General features: G+C 35.6%; 1 protein-coding gene across 1 annotated transcript in view; it reads left to right on the top strand.

Annotated features, from left to right (window-relative positions):
* Window positions 1–18,746, top strand: part of RALYL (RALY RNA binding protein like) — a 148,357-nt gene that overhangs the window by 57,001 nt on the left and 72,610 nt on the right. The window contains exon 4 of the mRNA XM_049633218.1: window positions 6,854–7,017. Within this exon, the coding sequence (XP_049489175.1) occupies window positions 6,854–7,017 (164 nt within the window). The remainder of the gene's footprint in view (window positions 1–6,853; window positions 7,018–18,746) is intronic.

The following is an 18,746-nucleotide window of genomic DNA, read 5'->3' as shown; positions in this document are numbered from 1 at the left end:
CTACCAACTCCAAGTTTGGGAAAACAGAGGATGAGGTTGGGGATTATCAAAATTTAATGTAGAAAAGGGGAGTTACAGAGCAGAAACTCTGCTCAACTGGTGCTGCTTTATCTGAACCCAGAGGGGGAACTTGGGGTTTGAAACCTAGACCTTCTTAAGGGAAGGTGAAGGGACTGTCCTGCATGTGTTGCAAAATCACTTAAACTGGAGTCATCTGAGTAGTGACTGAGTGGGCTAAACCCAGCAAGAAGCCAGCTGGCCCCCACGGAAATGTAGTTGGCAGAGTCCCAACTCCAACTGTGGTTAAAGGTGGGTCTGAAGCTGAGAGATAATAGCTTAGTCTCTGACATACATCCACATCCTATTGTTATCCGTTTTCTGCCAGGTTTGGGGATTTTAATGTGACTGGGGATTTTCAACCCTTAGATAGTTTCAGCTTAGAAAACTGCTTTACGTAAAGCGCCATTGTATTGTCATTGTTCTGATACGTTGGCCCAGCAGTAACTTTTCTAAAGACTAAATGAGTGTCTGTTCATGGCTACGAGGATCATGAAGATTATCACTAAATAATAGACTTGAGTGATTATTCTAAACTTAAAAAAATTTTTTTTTAATGTTTCTTTATTTTTGACAGAGAGAGAGACAGAGCATGAGTGAGGTAGAGGCAGAGAGAGGGAGACACAGAATCCGAAGCAGGCTCCAGGCTCTAAGCTGTCAGCACAGAGCCCAACGCAGGGCTCGAACTCACGGACCGTGAGATCATGACCTGAGCTGAAGTCAGACACTCAACCGACTGAGCCACCCAGGCGCCCCTAAACTTTTTTTATATTACACAAAGCATTGCTCAATAATTTACAACAATAGATGGCATTTTCTTCTAAAAGGTCAAGTCTGACTCTAAATGAAGGACATTACATGGTATTAAAACTAAAGATAAATATTTATGCCCTTCCAAGTTAAGTAAAAAGAGATACATACATTTAAAATTGTATTGAATCCCCCCAAGGAATGTTTTCCATTTCTGAGATATTAGCAGTGTTAATCCAATCCTTTTTCAGTAGTATCAGGAACCACACTGAGCCATTTATAACCTCCAGGATGAGTAAGTTTCTGTTAATAGAGGAAAAGAAATGCCTGAAGTGCTTTACCATATAAAAAACATGTACACATATTAAATGATGTGAAATAGGCATTGTTCAACTCTGGCACAATTTTGACCTTGTGTATCTTAACAGAAGAGAAGCTATTACAGTTGTCATTAATGAAAAAACTCCACCTCAAGTTGCAGTTGTTGAGGTTATTGATAATAGAGCACAGTATATATTCTCAAATATTGGGAAAACATATTAGCAAGAGGCAATGTATGTTTCATCATGCAAGTTTAAATTACCATCCAATAGAATATTATACCACTTAAAACATTTGGAGATAACAGCATGGTACACTTGACAAAGGGTATGATTCGGAGTAAGAAGGCATGAATTTCAGGCCTAGTTGTGCGTGTGCTGACTGTTTAAACTTAGCCAAGTCACTTCATCACTTTTTTTTCAAGTTTTCTTCATGGGCAAAATGACCTAACAATAGCCACGTTACAGAATTATAAGCATTAAATAAGAGAATCATTTTACTCATAACCTCACAACTGCTGTTTGAATATATTAACTTTTTTGTTACCCAAAGCTGTATACAAAATATAGCAGATAGCAGAGTTGTGCAAAAGATAAAGATTATATTAATATAAGGCAAAAAAAAATTGCAAAAAAGACCACTCAGGATTTCAACCACCTTGCCTTTAAAATTTTTTTTTAAATTTTAAATTTTAATGTTTATTTATTTTCAAGAGAGAGAGAGACAGAGCATGAGCAGGGGAGGGACAGAGAGGAAGATACAGAATCTGAAACTGGCCCCAGGCTCTGAGCTGTCAGAGTAGAGACCTATGGATTCGGGGCTCAAACTCACCAACTGTGAGATCATGACCTGAGCTGAAGTCAGATGCTTAACTGACTGAGCCACCAGGTTCCCCATCAACCACCTTGCCTTTAAAATCATGTCCAAGATCCAGGGAGACAACTTCACTGACAATCTTAGAAAATTTCAATAACAGAAAAACAACAGAAGTTATTCATTTACTGGTCTCCAGTGGAGCGTGCCTTTGAAAATTCTCTGTGGATTCAGTTGTAACCAAAGGCTTACTTGAAGTCGGGTGGAAATTATAGACAGATTTTATGAATTTTGAGTAGTTCAAGCAGTATAGAAAATAAATATAACTATAAGCTATAAGAATCATTCACGTGGATTTCAAATATATCCCTTCTGAAAAATAAAGAGGCACCTTAATCTGATTTTGTAGACTATACAACTATCAGAACTTAAGCATGCTGAAGAGGAGGGTTTAAGGTTGAATCAAGACACAGAGGAAGATCTCTGATGCTCTGGTTACTGATTTTCACATATGCTAAAAAGCCCCAGTGAGGTCATGGCTCTGAACTTGTTCTCAGGTTTTGACCCTAGGCAGCCTAGTTTTTGAGCCCTTAGTCCAGACCACATATTTTTGTTAGCATTAGCCACATTAACTTTTGATTCACAAGTAATTAAAATGAACAACTCTTCTCATGAAGGAAATTTAGAAAGAAAAAACAGATAGTTACCAATTCTTGAAAACTATCTATCTAAATAACTTACCTAAATTAAAATTTAGTGTTCAGTGACAAAATATTATGCAAATATTACATTTTTTTAAATTTTAAAATCACATTAGTGAAAAATAAGCATAAGTCAAAGTTTCTCAGGTAATGATTATTAGAAGATGGTATGTCTACTTGAGAAAATGCACCACAGCAATTAAAATAAACATTAGGAAGACCACATAACAGGCTTGAGAAATGTTTTTAATATAAACCAAGGAGAATTAGCCAGAATACATGACCATGCATAGATTAGGTTCTCAACTATGTGAAAAATAAGGATACCTGTGGAAAATATTTAGAAAATGATAGTACTTTTAGAGTATGATGTTGGGAGTTATGTTTTTTTCATGTATTTTTTCAAAAATTCTGCTTTATTATTATTAAAGCTTAATACTAACAAGGTTTTAATTAAAACAAACATTCAAAATTACATTCATTTTATATGTCACTATGCGTTTAAATTGCCTTTGTCCAAAACACAACTAATTTTTATTTATTTATTTATTTATTTATTTATTTATTTATTTTTATTTACATTTCTTTATTTTTGAGAGGCAGAGAGCGTGAGTGGGAGAGGGGCAGAGAGAGAGTGAGACAGAGAATCTGAAGCAAGCTCCAAGCTGTCAGCTCAGAGCTGGGTGCGGGGCTCGAACCCATGAACTGTGAAATCATGACCCGAGCCAAAGTCAGATGCTCAACCCACTGAGCCACCCAGGTACCCCACACAGCTAATTTTTAATAGCTAATATCTATATCCTTCTTAGAAACAAGCTATGTTTATTTTTATCAGGTGTATAAATATTAAGATTCTTTACCAGTTTTTTATCTTTTACTGGGTAATAAAATTACATATCTCAGATACTCTTAAAGCAAACAAAATGCAAAACAAGAAATGACCACATGAAAAGTAGGTATGTTTATTAAATAAAGGAAACTAAATCCTCAAATTTCATTAATGGGTTGTTTTTATTAAAATCTGGTTACATTTATTTTATTCTGCTCGAGAGTAGGTCTTTTAGGGTTCTTATTTTAAGGTAGACATTGAAGAAGGAAAAATTATGTGTTTGGCTTCACTATAAATAATTATCTATTTGCCCAATAAATATTAGAGGGAAAACAGTATTCTATGCATATTAGGGAAAGCAAGAACGATTAAAGAAAAAGAGAGGGTAAATAATTCTAACAATTGAAGGAACAAAACAAGTGAGAGGAAAAAGTTTCAAGCTTTTAACTGACCTTTGAAATTTAGATTCTATTTAATTCTCTTGCATTTGCGATCTTTGCTGTCAGTCTGTAATTCTAAGTGGACTATTTCCATGGTCTCGACAATATTTGCTAATCTAATACCTTGTAAAGGCAAAATTTCTTAGATTAGCTATAAACAGAATTCTGATGAGAAAGCCAATGAGTTAGCTTTCACCTACTTCTGTCTGCATTTAGAAGAACCCCTGAATCCCATCTTGAATCCTAGAAAATCTGCCCCCACTTCCCATCCTTCTCTTGTTATGTTTTTGTGCCTTCGGACAATATCCAATCTTCTTTCCTTTTATTTCTGAAAAAGCAAGTGTAGCCAATGAAAATTAAGAAACTCCTCAGCTCCATTAAATTTTGTAAATTCAAAATTATACTGACATGTGAAGTGTCCATACCCTTCTTTAGCTTTTGTTGTTGTTGTTAAATTTGTTGTTGTTATATATCCCTTGTCAAAATTTAAGTTCTGATATTGCACATCTTCCCATCAGAATAGCAGAAAGAATTGGTAAAACTTTCCCTACTTCTTGACGAGAAAGGAGTTATTGCCCTTTGAAGCAACTCATCAAGGGTTACGCTCTTATAGGAATTGATGGCAAAGGGCACCATGCATACTGAGTATGTTTCTGAGTATGTTTCTAAACACATACTGAGTATGTGACATACTAAAAGTATGTCACAAATACAATGAACAAATGCAGCTCTGTTTTCTCAACATGAGATTAGGCCTGGCCAACACTGGAGGCTTTGCAATCCTTGGTCGGGGGAAGCAATAGAAATAGTGATAATCATTTGTTTCACTTTCCTGTAAAATATTCTTCAATTATGTTGTAACTGGAGTAGTGGTGACTATGGTGGCTTTACTTGGCCTGCATTTTCATTATAGCGTTCTTCCATTGTTGCATAGTTTAGTTGTGCTTTAGAAATTTTCTTAACCCAATTTATAGATCAGCTTAATTAATGAACCAGCTAAATTGCACTTTCGTGGCCAGGGGAGATGGTCCTTCCAAAACAGGCTGCCCCTCATCTGAAGCAGCAGCATCTATCCTGGAAGAGATGAGTCAATTGCCATATTTTTTCCCCTCGACAGTGTTGGGTGTTAGAGCTCCTAAAAAGTGCCTTCATATTTTGGTTCACTAGCTTAAGGTGCTCTGTGAATTCAACTTATAAATAAGTGATGTGGTCCTTGTTTTGTGATTGAAATGAGGGGCAGGCTTAGTTGACCCTTTTGATTTTCCAGCCCCCAGTGGTATGGATGATATTCATAACCCTTTTCAGCTTCATCCTGACGCTTCCCTTTGAAGTAAACTATAATGTGCTGACCTCCATGACCCATTCTTTGCTAGCAGTTCTTCGGTTCTAATGGACTTTGCTTATTCACAGAGGATGGCACCTCTCTTGAACTCTGTCTCATTCCATTTCTTTTCCTTTCCAGACATCTCTTAGTTTCTCCCCAGCATGCTTCCAAATAGTTTTTGAACACTTTAGCTGTCTAATGCGGGAGACATTCACAGGACTAAGTTCTGCTTCGAGTGTGGTTTATATACTACTTTTTTGCCCCCATAGTATCAGAGTTTTCAATGTTTCTGAGTGAATATTTGGACACCCGCCTATCTTAATTTTTATTATATTTCATATATTATTTTCTAAAAAGGGATTCATCTGTATACATAAGTAAGATGTAATGTTATAAAATAACCTGTTGTAGAAATTTTTTCCTTCGTATTATAGAAATTCACTTCTGACTTCCATATTAGATTATTCTTACTGACTGTTTTAAAGCAGTTATGAGAATATAATCCATATAGTGGTATCACAATAAAGTAATATCAATGATCATTCTAAGTCCATTCTAGCGGATAAATAGTAACACATCTTGTTCACTGGTAAAGGAATGACTAATACATCCTCATGTTTTTCCCTGACTTTTTACACTTCTCAAATGTGCTAAGTATGTAAAAATTTGCTGTTTTTAAGTATGCAGTATGAAGAATATGAAGTTTTTGAATCTATGCATTACATATGTATATAAATGAGTAAATACTCTCATACTTTTATTCCTTTCATTGTTTAGTGGAAATGCATTGATTGTGGTGAATATCATTTTTTCACTTTTTAGTAAAAGCTTCTAGGATTTTTACTTTTTTTTGGTTAGAGAAATTTTCAACAGCTTACTATACAAATATCACTAGTCTCAATTTGCATGTCTAGCAACTGGTCAGAATAATAAAAAGATATCCCAATACGTATTTCCACAAGGACTCTCTAGTCAACAAAATTTTGTCCTCTTGCTAGTGCCATTTTATTTAAACTCAGTCTCCTTGTTTGTACAGTCCGGGGATCTTTTGTTACTTAAAAAGTCCTTAGAGACAGGTATGGCACCATGTTGATTTGTCTCTCACAGCTGGTCTCTTTAATCTAGAGTTACTTCAAAATGATTTTCCTTATGAACTGTGTTATGATGGAACAATAATTTACTTTGCTTTGTTCCTGATTCTGCATGATCTTTCCCTCTTTTCAAGCTACTGTGCTAATAAGTGTTGATGTGTAAGAGGAAGATTTCTATTCTAAGAAGGGTAAATCTGTTAAATGAAGCAAAGAAATACTCGGGAACAAAGTTTAGCATAGTTTCAACAAATTGCATGGTACCATTGGAGCAAAGTTCCTTGACCTGTCACACTTTAAAGATGAGTTCATATTGGAGGATCAGATTCTAATGTCTAGAATGCACAGACTATATCAGCGTCCTATCTCTTTAGTGAAAAACGAAACTTCCAATAAACACCTGTGTGTGAACAACGATAACAGAAACATTTACTGACACTTTTTACAAGGCCATTTTCTTAATCATTTCACACGTTTGATAGAACACTTAGGCATAAACCAACTCTCAGCCATGCTTGTGTTTTGTGAAGGTTATTTGATTACCATGGGCGTGTGCCCCCACCTCCCCGTGCAGTAATTCCACTGAAGCGTCCCAGAGTGGCCGTCACAGCGACTCGCAGGGGTAAAGGAGTCTTTTCCATGAAAGGGGGATCAAGATCTACCGTCAGTGGGTCATCTTCATCAGGCTCCAAATGTAAGTAACCTTCCTTATTTTACTTATGTTTCAAAAAGGGAGGGGTTGCTCATCATTTGCATGAATGCCTATGTACAATAAATTAATAATCATGGAGTTTCTGCTGTGCACAAAGTATTAGGGAAATATATAATGGATAAGAAATGGACTCGGCTTTCCCTCAGGCTACATTTCAGTAGGGGAGACAGACATAAGCATGAATAACAAAAACCCAGGACCAATTTGAAAACTTTTATCAGAGCAAATAACATGCTCTCAGCCCATCTGGTTTGTGACATATTACAGTCCTGAAATATAACATGTCGCTTTTAGGGAAGAAAAAAAAAATTCAAACGAGAGTGCATATACTACCTTTCAGAGAAGTAGTATACAAAATTAGTGCATGCTTTGAATATTTGAGCACTGGGATAATAAAGATAGGCAAATGATATAACAGAGATGTTAAAAATGTAACTTGCCATACTATTCTAAATCATTATGGTGTCTGAAAGCATATATTATGTCACAAAAAATAAAATAAGGTTTATGTAACTTCACATGAATTAGTGAAAAGTAGAGATACAAGCTTTCTGACTAAACACGCTGCTAAATTTTTATATAGAGGGATTCAGAAAAACTCTAATTTGTTATTAGAATATTATTCAGAAGAAAAGATAAGAAAATTTCTTGCATTCTTTGGGGTTACTTTGTAGCAGAGAAGAGGCAGACAGTAAGCAAACAAATTAGAATATGAAATGTTACACAGATCACTGCTATGTCAAAGGATAAAGTAATATAAAGCAAAAGAGAAAGTGTCACAGGATGGTCTATGACTACCTCTCTGAAAAAAGTGGCATTAGAACAGAGACCTGATGCAAGGAGGGAAGTGAGGGGGTGAGCCTGAAGCTCTCAGAGACAGAGCATTGTGGGCAGAGGAATATCAGTGTTGAGACCTTAGGTTAACAGTCAAGGAACACCAGAGAAACCAATGTGGCTCAGCAGCGTGAGGGAAGGAAAATGTAGGCTGGAAATAAGAGAGAGGTAGAGAGAGGGAAAGTTCCAGAGTAGCGTGGCAGGCCATTATGGTGACTTTGTAGTTGTTCTGCATCCCAACATCTTCGGACAAGTAAGGCAAATACTATTATCCCAATTTTAAATTGATGGGTAAACACAGAGAAGATCACGTAGCCTAGACTAGAACCCATGTCTCTTCATTTTCCTCCCCACATCCCATCTACTATAGAACATTGCTTTTACCGGGGCGCCTGGGTGACTTGGTCGGTTGGGCGTCCGACTTCGGCTCAGGTCATGATCTCACGGTCCCGTGAGTTCGAGCCCCGCGTCAGGCTCTGTGCTGACAGCTCGGAGCCTGGAGCCTGTTTCAGATTCTGTGTCTCCCTCTCTCTCTGCTCCTCCCCTGTTCATGCTCTGTCTCTCTCTGTCTCAAAAATAAATAAACGTTAAAAAAAATTAAAAAAAAAAAGAACATTGCTTTTACCTTAGTACCATCACAAGTACTAAGAAAGAACATTGTTGAAATATTTTTTTACATGAGAACGTGCAAAAACATAGTTGCCAGAAGCACTAATGCTTCTGGTAAATGACTCAAGTGTGTTTTGCTCAGAATCTGACTTAGCTAATATAATCTAAATAACAAATTAAATTGATTTACAGTTCCCTATGTACTCATTTATCGATTTATCTATTCTGGGGATAAATACGAATACTCTTTTTGAGTCTTAGTAGTAAAAGAAAAATTAGTTTCTGCAGCAATCTCTAAACAGTCTTATATGCTCTCATATTATTGTCAAAAGCAAAGAAAATTCTTGAATTTGGTTCTTGCTGTAAAAAATTGAACTTTGAATTGCCTGCTAGCTTTATAGAAGACTTTTTTACTATGGTCATACTAATTTAATTTCAAATACACGTATCTTAAGCATCTGCAGTCACTGTTGCCTCGTAGTCACTTTTAAAACGGTGTTTATCAGTGGGGGCTTTATTGGCACTTTGATCATGGAAGTTCTACACTGTGTGAGAGTATTCTGAGCTTTGTTGAACTTTAGCAGTCTTGACCCCCAAACCCTAAATGCCAATAGTACTCCTCAGTCTTTGTAATGACTTTACATACAATTACATATTTCTAAATCTTCCCTGAGGAGATGCTACCACTAATGCTTTGGAACCACTAGCTGGTGGCCATTCTTGGGCAAGCACAACTACGTGGGACTCAGCCACTTGATTGCTATGCACCTCACTGTTGCAGAGAAGAGGAGTTGTGTCCAAAAGTTGCTTGGAAGTCGGTATCTTAATATTGACATTGTTCCATTGTTTTTTGGCATTTTTATTTTTTGATTTATGGTTTTCTTGGATCATGGAGAGAGCATGGGGATTATAAAAATCTTTTTTGAAGATCTTATAAGAGCTTCTTTTGGTTCCATAATAATCAGATGTTCTAAATGAAATGTAGAATATATTTTCTACTTTTCGGATAGACCAGAGTGTGTGTTTTACCTTGTTGATCGTATTAACCAGTCCTCTCTAGACTTGCTCTTTTGTGGAAAATTATGTCAAATTCTGAGAGTGACTATTTAAATTCCTCTACCATGATAGTGACTTTATAAAGTTTTTTCTTTTCTTGAGGTTTGGTTTTATAACCCACATTGCTTGGGTGGTTTTTATATAGTGTTTTACATTAGTAACAGGAAAAAGAATAATAGCTAACACTTTTTTGGTGGTTATAACAACTATTGTTCAATCACACATTAACACATATATTAATTTGCATATATTAATTCATTTTAAAATATTAATTTTACATATATTCATTCATTTCTTATAAGTGCCCTATAAATGAAGTATTACCATCATTCTCATTTTGTAGATGTGGAAAATGAGGCATAGAAAAGTTAAGTAATATCCCTAAAGCCACAGAGCCATTCAATAACAGAACCAAGAACTACAGCCAGGTTCTAGAGCATCTGGTTCCAAAGTATAATCTCTTGAGTCTGTGGCCTTTTCTGTACTGGCTCTCTATAACCTCTTGGAGAATTATAACTGTTACATTTATATAATATCCCATTTACTATTTTTGAGCTTTTAATTCTGATTTGTCTGATGCTTTTATCCTTTACTGCTAAGGCTTTCTTTTGGTTCACATTTCCCCCATATATCCATTTATTATATTTTATTTTATTTTACTTTATTTTATTTTATTTTATTTTACTTTATTTTATTTTATTTTTAATTATTTGAGAAAGAGTGCAAATGAATGGTGGAGAGGAGCAGAGAGACAGAGGGGAGGAAAGGCACAGAGAGAGAGAGAGAAAGAGAGAATCACAAGCAGGCTCTCATCATGGAGCCCGATGCAGGGCTCGATCCCAGGAGCCTGAGATCACGACCTGAGCCAAAATCAAGAGTTGGACACTCAGCAGACTGAGCCACCCAGGTGCCCCTATATTTTGGTCTTTCTTTGTGTATTAGTTTCCTAGGGCGTCTGTTATAAATTATTATAAACTGCATGGTTTAAAACAACAGATATTTGGAGGCTGGAAATCTAAAATCAAGGTGTCAGCAGGGCTGTGCCCTGTCTCTGGAATTTCTAGAGGACAAATCTGTTCCATTCCTTGCTCTTAGTTTCTGGTACGCCGGCAGTCCTTGGCATTCTGTGATGAGCCACACCACTCAAATCTCTGCCTTCACTGTATTTTGGTGTCCTCCTCTGCGTCTTTGTGTCTGTGTCTCTTCTCTACGTGTGAGGACACTAATCATATTGGATTAGGACTTACCCTAAATGACTTCATCTTGGATACATCTGCAGAGATCTATTTCCAAATAACGTCACATTCACAGGTACTGCAACAAATCTTTGGGAAGAACATAGTTCAACCCATAACACTGTACTTTATTTTTGTATATTTCCTAAAACCAACATATCTCAATTTTGATTTTGAAAACAGTATGAAATTCTTTGTTAGGGAAATTTGATTCTTTTACATTGATTGGATTAATTAATATATTGGATTATATTCCTTCCATCCTTATTTCAAGTATATAATTTATCATTTCCTCTTTTTTACCTTTCCTTATGCTTGCTTAATGAATTTTCTTTTAATTCTTATCTCTTCCATCATAACGACCTTAATTTGGATGTTCTACCTGGCCTTTCAGTTTATTCATGGTTATATTAACATATTAAAAAGTTATGGATAAATCTGTACTCAGCTATTAATCTCTTAAAGTCAAAATGTAGCTATACTACCTTCCATCCAAGCATGAACTTTTGAAAGCTTTTCCTTCCTCGCTGACTCTACACTGACCACCTTACCTCTATACCCCTTGTCTCCAAAAAGCTCATGTTTTATACATAAACATTGGAGGTTGAGTTCCCAGCTTCTGTTACATATTTATATATTATACATCTTTTATTTTTCAAATATTCTTATTTGACAACTCCCAGGGTCTGTCATCATTATTACCCATTAGGTACAATTTGGGAATTGTACCCAATGGACTCAATTTAAAATTTTATAAGATTAATTATTTGCATCTGTTCTCATTTAATTCTTAATTTTTAGGTTGCTTCTAAAATAATTTTCTTGGGGGCGCCTGAGTGGCTCAGTGGGTTAAACATCCAACTTTGGCTCAGTTCATGATCTCACAGTGAGTGAGTTTGAGCCCTACACTGGGCTCCATGCTGACAGTAACAGCCTGCTTGGGACTCTCTCTCTCTTCCTCTCTCTTTGCCTCTCCTTTGCTCTCTCTCTCTCTCTCTCATAATAAATAAATACAAACTTTAAAAAAATAAAATAATTTTCTCAGGTAAATTAATAACATAATTTCTGAATCTATACACATCCAAAAAAGTCTGTTTCCCTCACATATGTATATTTTGAGTTGATCTAGAATTTTTGCATTATGCTTCCTTTCCTCCCTAACATCTGATGTACATTATTTCAACATTTTTAAAAATATTCCAACATCTTATCATTTCTGGTGATTAATCCATGGTAAATTGAAAATATCATAACTAGAAAATGCATTTCATACCTAACCTTCTGACCACCATAGCTTAACCTAGCCCACCTTAAATGTGCTCACAACACTTCCATTAGCCTACAGTTGAGCAAAATCATCTACCACAAGGCCTATTTGTAATAAAGTTGAATATCTCGTGTAATGTATTGAATATTGTACTGAAAGTCAAAAACAGAATGGTTGAATGGGTTCAGAATGGTTGTAAGTGTATCAATTGTTTACCTTCCTGATCACATGGCCAACTGGGAGCTATGGCTTACAGCTGTTGTCCTTCATCAGGAGAGAGTATCCTATCACACCTCAGGAAAAAACCAAGAATCAGAATTCAAGAAACAATTTCTACTGAATATATATAGCTTTTGCACCTTCATAAAGTCAAAAAATCATAAGTTGAACCATCGTAAGTCAGGTATTTCTGTTTAAGGGTGCCATGCATTTTTATCAACATTTTCTAACATTGTTTTTGCATCCACAGTATCCACCCGTTCTAGCTGTTTTCCTCATCTCCTACAAAAAGCTGTGCTCTGTTAATTATTTGCTTTCTTACAGAACTCCTCAACATCTGTGCACATGAAGCTGTTTTTGTCTCGTGGGCAGTGAGGGGCTAAGAGAAAATAGAATTTTTTATAAAATTGACTAGTAGTTACCTTGGATTTCTCTTTTGACGGGTGAGAAGGCCTCTTTGTTCTCAGGTGTACATTGTGATAGGCTGTCTACACCCAACAATGCATCTCCCCTCAAGGAATGTCTCTGGAGTCAATGGGACTCTCAAACTCTCCAAGGATTAAATACTGTAAGGTGCTACGTGTCATCTTCTGTTTGCTCTAGGAGAATTTACTGAAGCTCCTTTCTCCTCTCCCACCAACCCAGGGGTCAGTCAGTAACATTCTTCCCTGCCTTCTAGCAAAGGCAAGCAAGGCCTTTTCCAAACATGTGTATACTTAGTACCTTCCCCCACCCCCACATGTACAAATGCTGTGTTCCTAAACCTCCACCTCCTTTCAGGAGACATGAGGCCTTAGGTATATATGGATGTTCCTCCAGTTTCCATATCAACCATGACTTATTAATCCTATTTTAGAATTTAATTTAATATTATTTTTTGGGAGTTGAGTCACCCAAACATAGAATATACTCATGTTTCTACCTCTACTTAATATCCAAGTATTGAAAAATTTATTGACTTTTCTTCTTACATTGGGATAAATAAATACTGAAAGGCAGTTTGTAGAAAAGCAAATCGCTAAAGTCAGCTACTTGGAAAAATAATCCAAACTAACTTCATGGTTTGTTACTAAACTACATGTAAGATGAGACTCTTCTTAAATCCAGTGATAGAACCATTGGTTTAATTTGTTCTTCTCTTCCTGGTTTCCTGTGACAGATGTGATCGTCTTCAGGGAAAACTAAGTGAAACTATACTTCTTAATATAAACCAGAGACGTTTTGAAATAAATTTAGTGTATTTTAATTTCTAGCATCATTTGGAACTGTGCATTCCAGAGTACCTTTGTTACTCTGGAAAGATGAGCACAAGTAACAAGTAGAAATATTAGATAAATTATGGGATGAAAATATTTTGTATAAAATATTTAACCGAAATTTACTGTGGACATATTAATTCTCAAGTTATGTTAATTTTAATAAAATTATTAGTATAGAAAAACAACAGACTAACAACAGGGAGCAAATATCTTATGTGTGTTTCATTTACTTCTTTACTTTTAGAGGCTTAATTCATAAAAACTAACTGTAGATTAGTGTTATTTTAGTAAAATATAAATCTAAGCAATCTAATCTATATATATATATATATATAATCTAATCTATATATCTATATCTATATATATCTATATATAAAATCTAATCTATATCTATATCTCTATATCTATGTATATAGATAGATATATAGCTCTATATACATAGATATAGAGATATAGATATATATCTAATCTAATATATATATATAATCCACTAGCAAGCACAACTAAAATCACAATTGCACATTATCTCTAAAAGCATATTAGCAGACTGTGTTTTATAATAGTGTGTGTGTGTATAAATATTCATTAATTAATAGTACTTTTATAATTAGCTTGGTGCCTGGGAATAGCAATGGTTTTCAAATTTAAATCACAAATGAAAAATTCGAATGAAGTGTAAAATATGCTATGTTAATATTGGCTTAAGTGAATGAATATTTACAGAGGTACATCTTGCTCTTTTATTAATAGCTGTTTCCCAGTATTTAATGACTTGGCGAGTACACAAGAGGAAATTAATGTTATAGCTGGGACAACTTGTCTTTTCTTATTTCATAATTTTAATCTGATTAAACTCTGCTGTGGAGAAAAAAACCACATAAGGAAAAAATATATTAACACTGTAATGTGCCAAAGTTGAATATGGGTAAGTGTTTAAAATAGATCGCTCTTTTAAAAAATTAAATTGCCGCTCGGTATTTGTCCCTTTGCAAATCAGCTTGCACTAAAACTCCACAATTATCCCCCCTTCTCCGCGGTTTCGCTTTCCAGTTTCAGTTACCCATGGCCACCCAGGGTGCAGACACCGATGCTCTTCTTTCTGACGTTTCATCAGAAGGTCAATAGTAGCCTAACACCTACATCATTCCCCTCACTTCTCTCACATGGGCATTTTATCATCTCACAAGAAGCATGAGTACAGTACAATAAGATACTTTGAAAGAGAGAGAGAACATGTCCATGTAACTTTATTAGAGAACATCGTTATAATTGTTCTATTTGTTATTAATCTCTCACTGTGTCTAATTTACAAATTAAGCTTTATCAATGGGTGTGAATGAATAGGAAAGGACATACTATAACAGGGGTCAGTACTATCTGCAGTTTCAAGCCTCCACTGGGGGTCTTGGAGTGTATCCCCCAACTACTGTAATCAGTTTGTCCTGTCCCATGGAATCATAAGATAAAGAGATGATGTTGCTAACAAGCATTTTGCCGAAAAGAAGACATAAATACTTATGAGCTATAGCTGTAGTTTCTTAGTAGAAAAATATGTGCCCTCTGGAAAAAAAATATTAAATCAGTTTTAAAATAATTTAAATTCTAATGTCTGACAAGAAAAACCATAGTAAGTTTTGATGTCTTTGGGGTCCTCTCCATGAACTTTTGATGACAGAATGGTGATAGATTTAACACAAAAGCCCTGAAGGACCTAACAGGAAATTAAAGACAGTTCACTTAAATTTAAGAAATAGTTGTTGAGAAATTATCCCCAAGACTAAGGAAGTATTGTGTTGGGGGTTTTCTTCAAAAGCATGTTGTTTAAATATGGAGACAAAGCATCAACCAGAGACACAATTTTAATATCCAGCAAAATATCACTAACCATCCCCATCCGTCTATAATTTTGGCCAAAAGACCTATTATGCTTTTAGGTTTTAAGGAACGAAATTACTGTTGGCCAGAGGGTTTAGAGAAGGCTTAATGGAGGATATTGAGTTAAGTTTAGATGGATAAGTGGATTTGGAAAGATAGAGTTAGAGACACTCTTATTTTCCAGGACACAGTACCTAGTTGGAGAAGAGCAGAGGTTTTGCTGTCAAATTGCCTTGGGTGGAATCTTTATTAGACAACCTACTCACTTTTCACCTTGGGGAAATCTTTCAATCCCTATATGCCTCCGTTTTCTGTCTGGAAAATGGAAATAACAACACTATGCATCCACTAGGTTGCTGTGGGAATTAAGTACTTATGCTTATAAAGTTCTTAGACATGTCTTGTCACATAGTCAATGTTCAGTGAGGTTTATTATTATTACTACTACTACTATCATTATTATTATAACAGAGTATAATAGTTAAAAGTATGAGACATAAAATTGCTATAACTGGAATCCAGCAGTGGCTCTGCCATTTGCTAGCTGTGTGTTTTGGAGCAACATATTTTGTTTGTTGTACCTTAGTTTGGGAAATACAAATGATAATCTTATTGCCCTCTCTGTAAAGGTTTTGTGAGGATTAAATGAGCCAACACATGAAACTCTTAGAGAGCGTCTCATATTCTAAAAATCTTAATAATAAACTATAATAGCCATAATAATAGGGGTTATTATTAATTATTATTATCTAAAGCAAAAATTTATTGCTAGATATGTCAGTTAAGAAACTGAGGATATTGGGGCACCTGGATGACTCAGTTGGTTAAGTGTCTGACTCTTGATTTTGGCTCAGGGCATGATCTACTGGTTCGTGGGATCAAGTCCCATGCCGGGCTCCATGCTGACGGTGCAGAGCCTGCTCGGGATTCTCTCCCTCCTTCTTGCTCTCTGCTCCTCCTGGCTTGTCTGCTTGTGCTGTCTCTCACAAAATAAATAAATAAACTCAAAAAAAAAACCCAAAAGAAACTGAAGATATAATAACTAAGCAAAACAAAAGATAAAGTTGGGTAACAGGACAATGGAAAACTGTGGACAACATTGTAGAGTTTGAATTTCATCCCAGGCTGAGGGAAAGACTCAGCAAAGTGATACCTGATCAACACAATAGTTTGAGAAATTTGTATGACGGTTATATTTGTCTGCTAGGGCTACCACAATAAAATACTATAGTCCGGAAGGCCTAAAGAGCAAAACTATTTTCTCACAGTTCTTGGGTCTAGAAGTTGGAGATCAAGGTGTCGTGAGTGTTTCTTCAGAGGCTGTGGGGGAAGCTGCTACATCAGCCCTCTCTCCTTGGCTTATAAGTGGCCATCTTTCTCTGGGTCTTTACATCATTTTTTGTGTGTGTGCAAGTCCCAATTTCCTTCTTGTAAGTACACTAGTCATATTGGAGTAGGGAATATTGGATCAAGTGACCTTGTTTTAACTTGATTACCTCTTTAAGGTCCCAATCTATAAATATGGTCTCATTCTGAGGTACTGGGGGCTAGAACTTCAACATGTAAATTTTAGAGGGGACAGAATTCAGCCCATAACATGAATGTAATATGCATACAAAACCTAAACAAAGTATGGAGATCTTGGCATATCCTTCGATGTTTTCTTATTTTAAGAGCCAAATTCTTGGATATTATTTAGTTAAGTAATTAATTTAGGAAAATGAGATTCAGGCCCATTTAGCTCATCTTGGTAAACATAACTGAATTTCTCAGATGCACATGGCTTTTCTGTCTGAACACAGACTAGCACTTTGTATAAACAGTAATAAATCCCTGCTAACATCACAACCCAATATTTAGATACAAAACAGCCCAACCAAAATAATTATAGTGTATTTATAATAAATAAGTAAATATATTTGTGAGCATCTCCTCTGGGCTTTTTTTTACCAGGTTTTAATGTGGCTCATTAATATAACAACAAAAAAAAGGCAAATAGCAAAACATTTGATAAAATCCTAATATCAATATAGATTGTGGGCATTTGAGATGGTTTTCTCAGGTCTTCTATACAAGTTATGTTTTTCTTTTTGCTCTACTAAAAGTTCCAGAAAGGGTCTAATCTTTCCATTGTGGGATTATAAAAGTTTGTGAGCATTAAATCCTATCAAAACTCTTAATAACATGTTTTACCTCTGCTGTTTCTCCTGCTGCTTTTTCCTAGATCAGGTGCTGACAAGCAGAGCCTTGACTATTCTTCATCCTCGACTAGTTTTCTTGGCTCTATGTGGTCCCCCAACCCATTAATTCCATGCCCAACTGCAGAATTATTCAAAACCAAATAGTTTGGGGATTCCTCACTCAAATATCAAAATTGCTACCATTTACCTAATAAGAATGGAAAATCTTCAGTGACTTTTCAAGGTATATCCGATCTGCTACTTCCATTTCCAATTTCCCCCCATGCTTCCCCTCACTTAAATGAACTCATTTAAATGTTTTAGACTTATATTCATATACCTCCACCTGAGTGCCCTTTCCTTTATCTCAAGAAATCTGTTATCAACTGTGTTATCTATCTTATATGTAGATAATCATTATTAATAATTTTACCTGGCTCTCAAGGTCCAGCTCAGGTAAGACCACTCTTACGAAATAAGTTTGGACCCCTCTGTGCTACAAAGGCATCATCATAAAGCCAAACCAATTGTTTGTCTTCCTGTTACAGGACTTAAGCCTGTTGCTTCATGTTATGGTTATTTGTATATACATCTATTCTCTGCACTATAGATCACAAATTCATTCTTCAGGTTACTTTTGCATTGCACAGGGTATACTCTTACATAGGTGTGGAATATTAGTCACCAATATTATTTTTATCTTTCACACTTTATTTTTTTGTTTTTCATATATTGCATAGTTGACTATGAACTGCATCTTTAGAAATGCTGCAACTCAGAGAAAATTAGTGATAGTTTTGAGTCAAGTAACACAAGGGGACAAATTCTGGACTATATTCCGGGGTCTAAAGGAAACCAAGATGTTGATGCTCATTTTCAAGCTCTGTAATTTAAGACTTCCTACCTCCTTTACTTAGAAGACCATTTTTGCTCGCTGAAATCCAAATCATCCTTCCAGTCACCGTTCAGAGACCCATTCTTTCATGAATATTTTCACAGTCCTTTAGCCCCACGAAAACTAATTTTAGTTGTCTTTGCCCACATAGTTGACATAAGTTCAATTCATCAGCACCTACTACATGACTACATAACTGCCAAACTAATATTCCATGAATGAAATAAACATGTTTTCAGGTTCTTACAATCTGGTGGGGGAGGCCGAAAAATAGGAGATAAC

The sequence above is a fragment of the Panthera uncia genome, chromosome F2 (assembly GCF_023721935.1).
Source record: "Panthera uncia isolate 11264 chromosome F2, Puncia_PCG_1.0, whole genome shotgun sequence".
Classification (NCBI taxonomy): domain Eukaryota; kingdom Metazoa; phylum Chordata; class Mammalia; order Carnivora; family Felidae; genus Panthera; species Panthera uncia.
This window is presented reverse-complemented; position numbering and strand designations above follow the sequence as displayed.